Genomic DNA, 12,516 nt, shown 5'->3' with positions numbered 1-12,516 from the left:
GGTCTACGGGTAACATTTCTGCGGGGCATCGAGACGGCTTGAGATCCCGCTGGCTGCCAATTCGTGCAATTTGCGCCTACCCTGTCAATCTAATGCCTTCAAGAATAAATTGTAATGTTTCTCACGGTGGATTATTTAGTTTAATGGCTGATTATCGATATGAGTGAATGCGAAACTGTGTATTTCTGAAAAACGACGCCTCTATGCAGTGAGAGCAGTCGAACAATGGGAAATATGTATATATATCTCACAGCGCCCGCTCGTAGAATCAAAACTCCCCCCATTTGTAAAAACCCTTCACATCTCTGTCTTTTATCACTTTTTCAGACCCCTCGTACAAACTATATCCATCATCGACGAGCTCTGATCTGTCGCTGTTTCGGAAAGTCTAGTGGTAGCGCAAGCTTGGCAATGTGCAGCATTCGATCCTTCGCCTTGTCCTTTACAGGCTTCACCCTGGCTCCGATCTCGTGGAAGTATTGGTTAATCACCTTCTGCTCTATCCTCAGGTCGTCTCTCAGGTTCTGCGTGTCCACCTCAAAGTTATCCACGATGCAGGCAAGTGCGCAGCAGTGCGCGATGAGCAGGTCAATGTGGAATTTCCTCAGCTGGCCATTATCCGAGAACTTGCGACGAATATTTTCAACGACCGCCTCAGGGGCTGGAGCAAGCAGCTCCCGGAGCTTCTCTCGGGGCGGCAACTGCCGAGTGCCCTTTTGGCGGCCGGGTTTTGAGTAGAGATAGAACAGCAGGACGATGGAGAGGTATCTTAGCACGCGCAGTCGCATCTCGGCATCTTCGTTGGAGGCAATGGCTTGCACGCGAGAGACGACATATCGAGAGCGGAACTGGATGCTCTCGCCGTGTTTCGCCTTCTCCTGCCATTCTCGAATAGGAACAAGATTGAGAATATCTGTTCCGATGATTTCCTCGGGGCGGTATACGTCGTAAATGTCTTCTGCGTCGAGATTCGCCTTGGGTACCGGCTTGGCTTCGTCGATAACTGCCTGCAGCTCTTCTCTTGAGGCCATTGTGGATGTGACTGCGCCAATGGAGTTGAGGATAGCCTTGGAGGCATCGTCCAACTTGGGCGTGCTGAAGTCGCCAGGTTTTTTCTGCGGAGCGATGGCGTTCAACACCTTGTCTTGAATAACCTTCTTGGCCTTCTTCGTTCCGAAAGTCTGTCCAAGATCTGTCCTCTGGTCCATGATGCTCTGTTGTACGTTAGAATTTCACATTGTATCTCCAGAAGATTTCGCATTGAGGTGTGAGCCCTTACCTTCTTGGTTTCCGTCTGATCTAAAGAAGTTGGCACTTGTTTAGAGCGAACGGCGCCTCGTACGACCATCTTCTTTGCTTCGACAACTTGCAATTTGCCAGTCTTAGGATCGTAGATGCCGATAAAGTGGTTCAGAAGCGGCTTTGAGTCGCGCGACTCTTCTTCTCTTGCCGTGTAGTCCAGATTCCGGTGCGTCGTGGAGTGCAGCAGGAGTGCCTTGTCGGCTGCCTTTTTGGACTTTGAGGAGGCATTCTTGGGAATATATGAGTTGAAAACCAAATTCGAGGGCATTTCCATTCCTGGAGTGTTTGCTATATGGATTGTCAGCAGATGCGCAAACGACCCAATTCGACAACGAAATGCGCCGCGTACCAATCACAGGAGGGCATGATTTGGGCCGGAGAACAGAGGAGACGGTTGCAATTGAAGCCGGTGCGTCAATGACGACCTTTTTCTTTGCAGAACCAGCCTTTTCCCCATCTCTCTTTCTCTTCTTGTTGCTGAGATCCGACATTTTTGCGTTGAGCGTCTGCAATCTTTCTTCGACCTGAATTTGATGCCAAGTGGGATATCTGCTCCAAAAAATTTTGGTTATCGGGCGGCAGGAAATCTTTCGCCGGTATTTACCCGGGCGGGCGGTGAGAGACGAAACCCCACACAGCTAAAGTCCCAGCAATGTACGTCACTAATGGCAGCAGGGGAGCATAGCTGCAGAGCTCCATCGGTAGCAAGTGCCAGCTCGCACACAAACTGTATTGGAGAAATTAGGTCACACGAGCATCATAGCTTCACCAGCTCAATCAATGCTTACCATTGCAACAATTACGACAAAAATACGTCACGTAGGAGCTTTAGAAATGGTTTGGAAATGAAGTAAATTCTGCCTTTGATCTTGTCAAGCAACGTATCGATCCTAAGCGTGCCTCTTGCAGCAGCTTTTTGCTTCATGGCCTTCGCGTCCTCAAAACGATGTCTCCACCTGGCTGAAGTTGTCCAGTCCTCATCTCTCGCGTTCGTCCATTGACTCCCGTAGCTGAATTGGCGAAGCGCACCGATATGCCGATTCCAACTTGATGGTCGTAATCGTTCATAGTGTGGTACCGTGGTGCAGCAGCCTTGTTTGTCGTGTTTTATCGTGAACTCATTCAAAATGTGAAAGATGTGTCAAGTCAGGTAGTAGAGCGAGTCGTTTATTTGCTGGTTATCCAGTTAGCTTCAAGCTTCTTGTGCAGCAGCAACAGCAAATTGGATAGAACTTACGAGCGAGCCCTCATCTTTCTTCTCTTGCGCTTAAGGCGACGAACGCGCTTCTTCCTCCATTTGGCTCTCATCTTGAACGATGCGTCTGGGAGCTTGTTAGTGGGGTGATTCTAGCAGCAAGGCGGCGGCGTTCGCATCAGACGAAGCATTGGCACAACGCCAATGCCCTTTGTCGATGCGAAATGCCTTCAAATGCACCGCGGGGCAGGGAACCTTACTTGTTCTTTGATGAGAATCGTTGTTGGGATGAGGTACAAGAAAGGAACTTTCGCGAGAGCGGGGGAATTTCAAGCACTTTGACAAGGCCGCTGTAGGGCACAAACCCCCCGGGTATCACGTGGGCCCCTCACTGAGGCCCGTGCATGGGCATCAAGATACACTGTGCAAATTATATGAGTAAACACCGTGTATGTACTGTGTGTCGTTTCATGATGGAGCAACTGAGAGAGCAGGAGCGAAGGTGGCATTGTAAGTCGGTTGGTTACTGGTATTCTTGAATTTCTAGGGTAGCAGCGTCGATAGGAAAGCAGAGGAAACTCAATTTGAGAATTCTGGGTTTCTTCCTTCAAATATGCATTCGTGAATTTCTTGACCCTTTAGCCGACCTTCTATGCACCTTGAAGTCTCTTGATATTTCTTGAGATACTGAATTGCTCGTCATGGAAGCTGCAACAGCCAATTTAGACAACAGCTGCGATGATGATTGTGAATTGCCCGCTGCATATCTCCGTTTGGTGGATAGCCGGATCAGTGACCAGCCTATTGAAGAATTTCCGATCTAGGAGCAAGAAATCTTCAGAATTGGACGAGACCCGGATGCCAAGTAGGCTGTGGACTAATATCTGGTCTGTGGAGTTGCGTTGCTGATGATACTTGCAGCGCTTTCTCTATTCAGACCGATTCAGAAAACCTTGTGTCTCGAAATCACTGTGAGATATACGTGATTGTCTACGAACCATCAGTCAACCACGTCTATGTAAGAGATCGCAAGTCTATCAACGGAACTTTTGTCAACGGCCATATTATTGGCGTTGGCCCCCAAATATCTTCTGGATATCTCTTACAGGATGGTGATTCCATTGAAATTCGACCCCATTGGAAGTTCATATTCCACCAACCTCGAACGCCTCCACCTCGGCCACTAACGGCCATTCAGAAAGACGAATGCCGAGTTCGTCCTCCTCGCCCCCGTTACTAGTGTTCATTCGTTCTAACAAGAAAAGGTTTTTGAAAACGAATATGTCATATCTCCACGATGCCTTGGCACCGGCGCAGAGGGAGCTGTCTACTTGGCCGTCGAACAGAAGACTAAGCGGCAGCTTGTCTGCAAGTTAGTCAACCTGGGTAGACAAGATGGCAAGATGCCTCGAGAGGAATTATATCGGAAACTTCAGGAGATTGATGTTCTCCGTCAGCTCAAGCACGTGAGTCTGCTTCCAATGAAGACTTGGACGTCTCAACAGGATGCTAACTTGCTCTAGCCCAACATCTTGCCTTACATTGACGCTGTTATTTCTCCGCATTCTCTGTGAGCAACGAATCTAACACGCCCCCCAAGTACCGCCAAAATATTGATTATATAACTAGATACATTTTCACAGAGCTTGCGTCCGGAGGTGATCTTGTCTCCTTCATCAATCGCCATGAATTTGTTCAAGAGCTTGATTGTCGAATTATTCTCCGACAAGTGGTACGTGGCCTCGCATACCTTCACAGAAAGGGCATCATCCACAGAGACTTGAAGCCGGAAAACATATTGCTGGCATACTCTCCCAAGATTGCCTATCATCGAATTATGCTGTCGGATTTTGGTGCCTGCGCTGTTCCTCGCCGCAGCCGAATGGTGACGGATATTGGCACATTTGAATACAAGGCTCCGTAAGACGAAGAATCTATTGCTTTTTCAGCAAGAATTTGGCTAATAAGGATATTATAGAGAACTATTTTCAACCGGAGAGGCCCAAACTACGGCCGTTGACCTATGGTCACTTGGCATTGTCGCGCTGCGATTGCTGACCTCTGATGTGGAGAGCTTCGAAAATCTGACTCGCATAGATCAACAATCCATTGAACAGACGGTGAAGGCTATGATCAAAGACGTCTCGCCAAAACGTTCCTCAAATAGCCAAAGGTTTACTTTGGCATGTCTTCAGCTAACACCAGAAAACCGAATAACTGCCGCCGAGGCAGAATGCCACGATTGGTTTTGTACACCGCAAAAGCATTTTGAATTCTTTCAACAGCTTGATAGACGGTGCCTATCAGACCTGGGCGACGACACTCAGCTCAAGCCAATGCCCTGGGATTTGGCTAGCCTTCAATCTCCTCCAGTCCTATCAGTACCTACCAAATTATCTACCAATAGTGCTCATAAATCGATACGGTGGAGTTCGCCACCTTGCACAGACACGTCAGGGTACTTTCGAGGTCTCCAACAAGACATGAAGGCGGCTAGGGTAGGGCCATTGCCAGGGTTGCCATCACCACCGCATGGAACTGGTGTGCTAACATATAAGCCTAAGCTGTCAAAAGAAAGCCCCGATGTGACTCGAAACGAGGAACAGATCCAGAATACACCACTTCGGGATCGTCATGGCGAGGACCGCAAGCCAGGGACCCGTATTATGACACCCCATCAACTGCGAGTTTGCGATGTGCTTCAGCTCCCTCTGCCTGGCCTTGACAGGCACTTGAAGCCACCACACTCCAAGACTCATAGACAAGATGTTTTGGCAGAGCTGAAAAGACTGGATGCAAAATTTTTGACTGATACCATGCAGGCTGCTATGGAGAATGGGGACACTGGAGGCGAGGAAAGTAAGAGCTTCACTCCTGCGGGGGAAAAACGGCAATCTCTCCAGTGAAGATGTGTGTTTTGCAGATGTGAGCTGCTGCGAATGAGTCGACTCATTTAGGAGTGAATGTTTTCAGATTTGGACTCTCTTTGAGTTGAGGATTGAAAAGAAATGAAATCACTTAGGTAGGTTGATGACTCCATCTAGAAGATAGATATGCAAGAGAATCCAGATGATGCTTTTCAGATATATCACCAGATTCCTCAGAATGAAACATTTCAAACAACATTTTCTATTTTTCTGCAATGCACATAAATAAGCATGCCCTCTTTGAATCAAGCCGTCGAACTCGCAACACCATTGTCACCACCATCGCTCTTGTCACCACTCTCGCTCTTGTCACCACTCTCGCTCTTGTCACCACTCTCGCTATTATCACCACCATCGCTCTTGTCACCGCCCTGGGGCGCGAAACCTCTGACCTCAACCCACTGCATGGCGCCCCCTATCAGCTCCAGCCTCGCTCCCCTTCTTCGGCGCTCCCACATCTCCACGGCCTCCTCTGCCGAATCCTCGTCCAGCTCCCGCTCCGGTGCTCCATCCCACCAATCCCATACATGGCTGACTTTCTCCTTCACCTTTCCCTCTTCCTCCTCCTCCTCAATGAGCTCACAGTCAACAATACACCGATCCCCATCCGCCTCACACCTCTTACACCCTCTATCCATCAACTCATCCCCCAACACCCTCCCCTGCACACTCATCGAACACATCAATCCCTTCACTTCACATTGCAAACACCCCCTCAGCCCAGACATCTTCTGCCTCCTCAAAGCCAAAAAGATTGGAGGCCGAATCCTTTCCCTGACCGGATATCCCTCGACATAACGCGGCACGCCCATGAGAATCCTTCTGTCGTTGTCGTTCCAGACGGCGGTTATTTGCTTCCTTAGGGCAATCATTCTTGAGCGCCAGATTTCGTGCGGTTCTTCCGTCCCATCTTCCATGCGACGCTTTTCCATGCCGATGCCCTGAATGACTGCCTCCACTAATCTGTGTACTTGTTCATCGACCTCTGCTCTCGAAAGATAGTTTCTCGCCGAAGACTTGTCGCGCTGCTCTCTCCACTCTGTCAACTCTTTCTCAAATAGTTCAGTCACCAACTCCTGGGCCTTTTCTTCAGCTTCTTCCTCTGCCTTCCGTTCCATTTGTGGCTTCAACACGTGTTCTTCCTTCCACTTGCGGTCTAAGCTCTTCTGGTTCTCTCGTTGCTGAATGCTTTCCCGCTGGCGTTTTACGGCGGCATGGCTGATTGTGAGTAAGAGGTCTGCTGGCTGGTGATTGTCGTTTATCTTCTCTGCTTTCTTGAGATATGAGTTGGATGGTTGGCTTGGGTGGTCAGATGCGAGTGACGGTTGTGTAATTTGCGTGGAAGACATTTTGGGGGAACGAGCCTTGCGTTGAATACACACTCTCTGCTCCTTCAGATGTAGTGTTTACAATGTACAAGGAGCTGGTCAAACACAAGATGAAAACTGAAAACACAGCCATTTAAAACAGCCTATAGTGAATTGCTTCTGTACAAACCCGTCCCGTCATAGAGGTAAACTACATTCACCCATCAATCATACAGCATCACAAGGCGGAAGAGAACACAACAGTTTCCAAAAAACGTTGGCAGCAATGGTATTGGTATCATGGACTAGGTTACGCGCTGAAACGCAACAATCTAAAATCATACAAATTCACGCACAAGAACCAGTCCTCGCCCATATCCGTTCCCACCGCTACCCGTGACTCTTTCTTGGTCACATATCGATACCGTCCCGTTTGAAGAAAGACCCATCCGAACCCACGTTGCCCGTTGCCATGTCCCAAAAACGATAGAAAAGTATCCCAAAATCCAGAAAATAGCAACAATAAATGGCTAAAGCCAAAGATGGACAAGAGATTACTAGAGCTTATAACGAGAAAGAAGATGAGTGTAAAGAGAAGGTAAGAAGGCAAAGGAAAACTGCTGTTCAGAGCTGTTCCATACAAGAGCAAACGCGTGCTCACTCTCTTGCTCAATCCCTTGGTCGTCTGCGCCTGCTAGCAGCTACTGGTCTCCCTAGCTTCGGATATGCAGTATAGCCCTAGACCAAAAAAAGAAAGAAAGAAAAGAACAAGCCAAAGAGAATAAAACATAGTCAGCCATACCCTGGCTGGGAAAGAGGATAAACGAAATAAAAAGTAGAAATATAATAAAACGCCTGGCCATGGATATGCCTAAAACCTTGAAACACTGAAATATCAAATAATCATCCAAACGCCCGCTTCCGTTACCTGAGCGGGGATTCTGTTCTGGTGCTTGTCTTTGCAAGCTGCCTCAACGCCTTCAAAAGAAAGGGGCAAAACCCATAGAAGGAAAGAGAAAGAGGTGCTCGGGACCTCGAGCAATAATACTGGTGTCGTCCAAAAAATGTCCAGCCGTGAGGCTTCCAGTGTTATGTAGGGGTTTGCCTTTTGTTTATCGTATCGTATCTGATGTGTGCTGCTATTGCTGCTTTTAAAGACTTCTTATTTTCTTCGCGCAGTCAGATTAAGTCGACGCCTGTGAGAGGGGACTGCGAGGCGTAACATCGCCACTTCGTCGACGGGTTAGTTGTGTTCTGCTGTTGGCTTCGGCAATCATGCGCTGCTTCTTGCGGACCATGGAAAGCCGGCCTGAGATCATAGTAATCACTAGCAATTTTGTTAGCTATTGTTCTAGGACTGGCGGGTCTATACAAATGAGGCAACTTACTCTTTCGGATATGAGCCTCCTCATCGCTCTCGAGATCGCTGCAGCTCTCCTTGGTTCGTGTAAGACCTGCATCATCACCGCTGTCCAACACGGCTTCGAGCATGCGGATGGCCGTGATGTATGAGATCTCACAACCAGGCAAGTTCTCATTTGTGACTTCATCAATGGCCGCAGTTCGACTCATCTCGAGAGCTCGGTCATACATCAGCTTTTCAGCTGTGATGCCTGGTGTGAGGTATACCTGATCCATCCCAGATCCTGCCGAGGACATGATCGAGTCCATTCCTTGGTTTGACGGGTGGCTTGGGTGGTCCTCTGGCAGCTGCTTCTGAGCTTCAATGAGCTTCAAGCGAACAATCTCGGACTTCTCCAGCACTTCATTGAAGCGCTGTCGCACCCATTGGACCACGGCGTTGATGCGCTGGACGACAGACTGAGAGACTGCCGCCGACAGGCCGGTGGTAACATCTCCCTTGCTCTTCTTGGACCACCATATGCTGGCAATGTCCATGGCCCGTGCCAAAAGAGAAAGTGACTTCACATAGAGTACCAAAGCCTCTTCAGAGAGTGCCACCACGGCTTCGGCTGTAAGACCTTCGTCGTCCACTGATAACTGGTCGGCTGCAATGCCTCCCAGTCCATGATTTGTGGATGGTGCCATGGGGACAAGCTGCTTGTATTTGACCTCGGCGAATCCATAGACACAGTCACTTCGGGTGGCGAGGTCTTCAATGAAGGTCGCGGAGCGGACATCGTCGTCCTCTGACGCAATGTTCTTCCCATCTCCAATGAGTCCGGCCGAGGTTGGCGGCGTCGGATAGGCCGGGAACGGCTGGTACATTGGTGGAGATTGACCCTTGGGGCGAATGGGCATCCTGACACCAAACAAGCGGAGGCTGGCATCCTGGATGGCCTTGGTGATGGCGCTCGAAGCCGACCCGGGGCTTGCAGACAAGGCCTTCTCGTATGACGAGCGCCGGTCTTGGCCGGCTCGGCCCTGCGTGATAAGCTGCGTCCGCGATGGGGGAGCTGCGACGGCTCCAGTGGTAGAATTTGGGGGCCCCTGCTGCGAGAAATGCCTGACCAGTGGCTTCGATTTCAGAGAAGTCGGGCTCTGCGAGGCGAGCTTCTCGTTTGCGGCCAACTCATCTGCAAGCGCATTTACTTCGACGTGCCTCCTCTCAACAACCACATAGTCCCTTTCGAACATGACATCTTGAGCCGCCTTTTCCTCTTCCTCTGTCAGAGCCTTGCTTGGGATCCGAGCCTTGCGGATGTCTTGGCTCAAGGAGGAAGGCGGCGAGGTGTTGTGCAAAGACTGCCTAGAAACTCTGGGATGATTCGGGAGTGAGGCTGCATGTGGTACCGTCGGGCGCTGAATACCCAGGCCTGCGGCTCCAGTCTCCCGGGGTGAGTTTGACCGTCGGTGAATCTCACCGGAAGGCGGCCGATGTCGGCCCTCGCTGGGACTCTCCATCAGCGGCGATGACCGAGGCAGTTGCTCTCGAGACGATCGAGCAGGGGCTTGTTCGAAGCCTCCGTTTCGCAGAGAGCCAACGCGCGGTGATGTTGCCGTAGGCTCTGCTTGGGGGATTGACTTTGGCTCACGCCTGGCGGGCCTAGGAATGTCATCCTCGACCAGTCCGGGGATTTCATTAACGACGATGGGGTGGGAAAAGAAGTTTTCAAAGCTCAGCCTCTCCACGGGGCTCCTCTTGAGCAGGCTTCTTACTAGGGATTTCATTTCAGATGTAATGATCACTTCTTTGGGGAACTTGATGATGTCTTCGGCAGCTTCTATCTTCCTCAGGAGTTCGACGTGGTTTCTCGCGCGGAAAGGGGGCTTCCCCGAAATCATTTCATACAGGACAGTGCCGACGGACCATAAGTCAGCCTTGGCGTCGTACCGCTCATAACGGAGGATCTCAGGGGCCATGTACAAGGGCGAGCCGCAAAGGGTGTCGGCGAGAGACGTTGAGGGCAATACACGGGCGAATCCGAAGTCAGCAAGCTTCAGCATCGGTAGGGAAGCGATGCCGGACATTGGTATCAACGAATCCTGGCTTGCCTCCATGATGGGGAGGTTTCGCTTTTCCCTAAATGCTTGTGAGGGCAGCAGCAAGAGGTTCTGCGGCTTGACATCTCGGTGGACGTAATTTTTGCTCCGTAGGAACTCCAGGGCACTCGCCAACTGCTTGAGGAAATGGCGGATGACGACCTCATGAAGGCCAGAGTCAGGGGCGCTGGGATACTTGCGGGCCATGTCGTGGGTGGCAGGATGGGTAATGAGCTTGTCACGTTTCTTGATGAAGAGGGAAAGGTCACCGAGCTCGCAGTATTCCATGACAAGGTTAATGTGTGTAGCGGATTCGAGACAGTCATGGAGAGCAACGATGTGCGGATGCCGTAGGGTCTTGAGGATTTGGATTTCGCCATATAGGTTTTCTTTCAGTTTCTTGTTCAGGCGATCTAGTTCGACGGATTTGATGGCCACTGCAGCCTTTGTTTCCTGTTGAATGCAAAGCATGGTTAGCAAGCGCGTCTCAATGAAGAAGGAATGGTTGGGGGTTGAAGATGCAAGGAGAGATGAGAGTTGCTGTTAAGCCGGCCAGGACAACCTGACCGCATCCAAAGAGGTACGGTACACCGTTGACGATGGCGGAGAGCAAACTGGCTGGTGAAACATGACTAGGATAGGGTTCATCGCACCTTATGCCAGCCCATATAGACCTGCGCAAAGCTTCCTTTGCCAATCTCTTTGTCGATGGCAAACTGGCCTACATTCCGTCCACCCGACCGCCGGGAGCCGAGGGAGGAACCATCCTGTCGGCTCGCCATTGCTTCCTGTGTTACGTTGTCGATGGCAGGAAGAGAGCGAGGTCGGTCACAGCCCGGGGGCTTACAAGCTTCGAGGGTGTGTGCCGTCGAACGAAGCTGTCATGTAGTCCTAGATGGAAGAAGCTCCAGACGGGCAGAAAGAGTGTAAAGGATGGAGTAGAAGGGCGAGATTGGATGAGACGCGACGAGACAGGGCTATTAAGGCGAACGGGCCAGGGGAGATGAAACAAGATGGGAAGTCGGTGTAGCGGGAATCGAAGACCCAGAATGGAAAGTCGTCGATGGTATGAGGTAAACGGCAGGTGTCCGATAAGGTGAAGAGTGTATATATGTCGTAGGGTCTGCTGAGAGTCGATGGTGACGAGAGTTAGCAACACAGCAGATATGACGGAGTAGATGGATAACGGAGGGAGCGAAAAGGGTATCTTCGGCGACGGACGGGATGAAGAGGAAATAAAAATAAAAAGAGAAAGAGAAAGATGGTAACAGGAAACAAAACAAAAGAAGGCCAGGGGACTGTCGGAGAGAGACCGCAGCCGAGTCAGACGAGCGCCGGCGTGCAGGATCCTGTGGCCGGGTTGGGGATCGGAAGGGATACAGTAGCTGCTGCAAGCTGGGGGTGACAAGGATGGGGGAGGGCGTGACTAACACTTGAAAGAGAGCCGTGCTACGGCGCACTGGCAAGCGGTAGCTTCGTCTCGTCTGGTCTGGTCAGGTTTCGAGAGAGAGAGACGTCGAGAGAGCCCAGCGCTGGAGCTAGGAAGCAGATGAGATGCACCTGGATGGAGATGGAGCGCTGTCGCCTGGCGAAGACGCAAGACGACGACAAGTATGACTCGAAGCAGCCAACCCTGATGGACGCTGGGTTTGCGGGGCGTTTGCGTGGGAGGCTTTCAAGAGGCTGCAGCGCAGTGATGCAGAAATGGAGACGAGGGCCGGGGGTCGTTATTGGGTTATCGCCCATGCAGCGAGGTACAAGGAGCAAGATAACGCACCACGACGGCAGACTGAGACTCAGATAGCACGGCGTAGGTACCGACGCCACAAGCTAGGCGGGCTTGATGGGGTTTGGGCTGCTCTTGGGGCGAAAAGCCAAACTGACAGGACTGGTCTTGGGCTGTGTGATCGATCCGACCGAGGGTCCCAGATCAAGGGTGGTCAGATGATAAGGATGATAGTGCGAAGGTTTCGAAGCGGCAACTAGAAGTGCGGCAAGAAAAACTTAGGGAGAAAGGTAAGATTAGAAATAAGGCCGGGGATAAAAGAAACGGAAAAAGAAAAAGGGAGGGAAAAAAAAAGAAAAGCGAGAGGATGGCGAGAAGATGGAAGAGGATGGCGCCGTGGCTGCAAGAGGGAAAAAAGAGAGAGATAGACGAGACGAGACACACAGCGGAAGGTCACTGCATTGGACTGGATGACCTGTGAAGGGCTCGTGATGCCGTTGTAGGTACATGGAGCGACTTGCAAAGTGGCGGGTACTGCAGCAGCCGCGGACGGGGTTGCGCAGTACTGGGTACCTCTTTGGTCTTTGGATTCTTTGGCTGGCCAGAGCGCATCAC

The 12,516-nt window shown here is 50.8% G+C and overlaps 4 protein-coding genes across 4 annotated transcripts; 1 reads left to right on the top strand and 3 right to left on the bottom strand.

Annotated features, from left to right (window-relative positions):
* Positions 1 to 145: 145 nt before the first annotated feature.
* On the bottom strand, positions 146 to 1,836 carry V8C40DRAFT_256462 (DNA-directed RNA polymerase I subunit RPA49). The gene is made up of 3 exons (XM_083218276.1): positions 1,652 to 1,836; positions 1,280 to 1,590; positions 146 to 1,214 (listed from the first exon to the last, which is right to left on the bottom strand). Exons 1-3 carry the CDS (start codon positions 1,791 to 1,793, stop codon positions 351 to 353), a joined length of 1,317 nt encoding a protein of 438 aa, XP_083068419.1. The 5' UTR covers positions 1,794 to 1,836; the 3' UTR covers positions 146 to 350.
* Positions 1,837 to 3,238: 1,402 nt separating this feature from the next.
* On the top strand, positions 3,239 to 5,515 carry V8C40DRAFT_283279 (kinase-like domain-containing protein; the record flags this gene model as incomplete). The annotated part of the gene is made up of 7 exons (XM_083221919.1): positions 3,239 to 3,244; positions 3,322 to 3,362; positions 3,419 to 3,710; positions 3,763 to 3,963; positions 4,021 to 4,067; positions 4,127 to 4,417; positions 4,476 to 5,515. 7 exons carry the CDS (start codon positions 3,239 to 3,241, stop codon positions 5,401 to 5,403), a joined length of 1,806 nt encoding a protein of 601 aa, XP_083068418.1. The 3' UTR covers positions 5,404 to 5,515.
* On the bottom strand, positions 5,516 to 6,937 carry V8C40DRAFT_283277 (uncharacterized protein). Its single transcript, XM_083221918.1, has one exon. It carries the CDS (start codon positions 6,771 to 6,773, stop codon positions 5,670 to 5,672), a length of 1,104 nt encoding a protein of 367 aa, XP_083068417.1. The 5' UTR covers positions 6,774 to 6,937; the 3' UTR covers positions 5,516 to 5,669.
* Positions 6,938 to 7,691: 754 nt separating this feature from the next.
* Positions 7,692 to 11,204, bottom strand: V8C40DRAFT_117081 (serine/threonine protein kinase ATG1). The gene is made up of 3 exons (XM_083210871.1): positions 10,829 to 11,204; positions 8,120 to 10,628; positions 7,692 to 8,058 (listed from the first exon to the last, which is right to left on the bottom strand). Exons 1-3 carry the CDS (start codon positions 10,955 to 10,957, stop codon positions 7,916 to 7,918), a joined length of 2,781 nt encoding a protein of 926 aa, XP_083068416.1. The 5' UTR covers positions 10,958 to 11,204; the 3' UTR covers positions 7,692 to 7,915.
* Positions 11,205 to 12,516: the final 1,312 nt, after the last annotated feature.

This window comes from Trichoderma camerunense (genome assembly GCF_050948025.1).
Source record: "Trichoderma camerunense strain CBS 138272 chromosome Unknown V8C40scaffold_22, whole genome shotgun sequence".
NCBI lineage: Eukaryota > Fungi > Ascomycota > Sordariomycetes > Hypocreales > Hypocreaceae > Trichoderma > Trichoderma camerunense.
This window is presented reverse-complemented; position numbering and strand designations above follow the sequence as displayed.

What these genes read in the sequence shown, in the direction of transcription:
- V8C40DRAFT_117081 (XM_083210871.1), bottom strand. Translation starts at nt 10,957, where the DNA reads ATGGCGAGCCGACAGGATGGTTCCTCCCTCGGCTCCCGGCGGTCGGGT. An exon ending in TCTATATGGGCTGGCATAAG is followed by an intron (nt 10,629 to 10,828) that starts GTGCGATGAACC and finishes TGCATTCAACAG; the next exon opens with GAAACAAAGGCTGCAGTGGC. An exon ending in GGAGGCTCATATCCGAAAGA is followed by an intron (nt 8,059 to 8,119) that starts GTAAGTTGCCTC and finishes CAAAATTGCTAG; the next exon opens with TGATTACTATGATCTCAGGC.
- V8C40DRAFT_256462 (XM_083218276.1), bottom strand. Translation starts at nt 1,793, where the DNA reads ATGTCGGATCTCAGCAACAAGAAGAGAAAGAGAGATGGGGAAAAGGCT. An exon ending in ATCATGCCCTCCTGTGATTG is followed by an intron (nt 1,591 to 1,651) that starts GTACGCGGCGCA and finishes CAATCCATATAG; the next exon opens with CAAACACTCCAGGAATGGAA. An exon ending in ATCAGACGGAAACCAAGAAG is followed by an intron (nt 1,215 to 1,279) that starts GTAAGGGCTCAC and finishes AACGTACAACAG; the next exon opens with AGCATCATGGACCAGAGGAC.
- V8C40DRAFT_283277 (XM_083221918.1), bottom strand. Translation starts at nt 6,773, where the DNA reads ATGTCTTCCACGCAAATTACACAACCGTCACTCGCATCTGACCACCCA.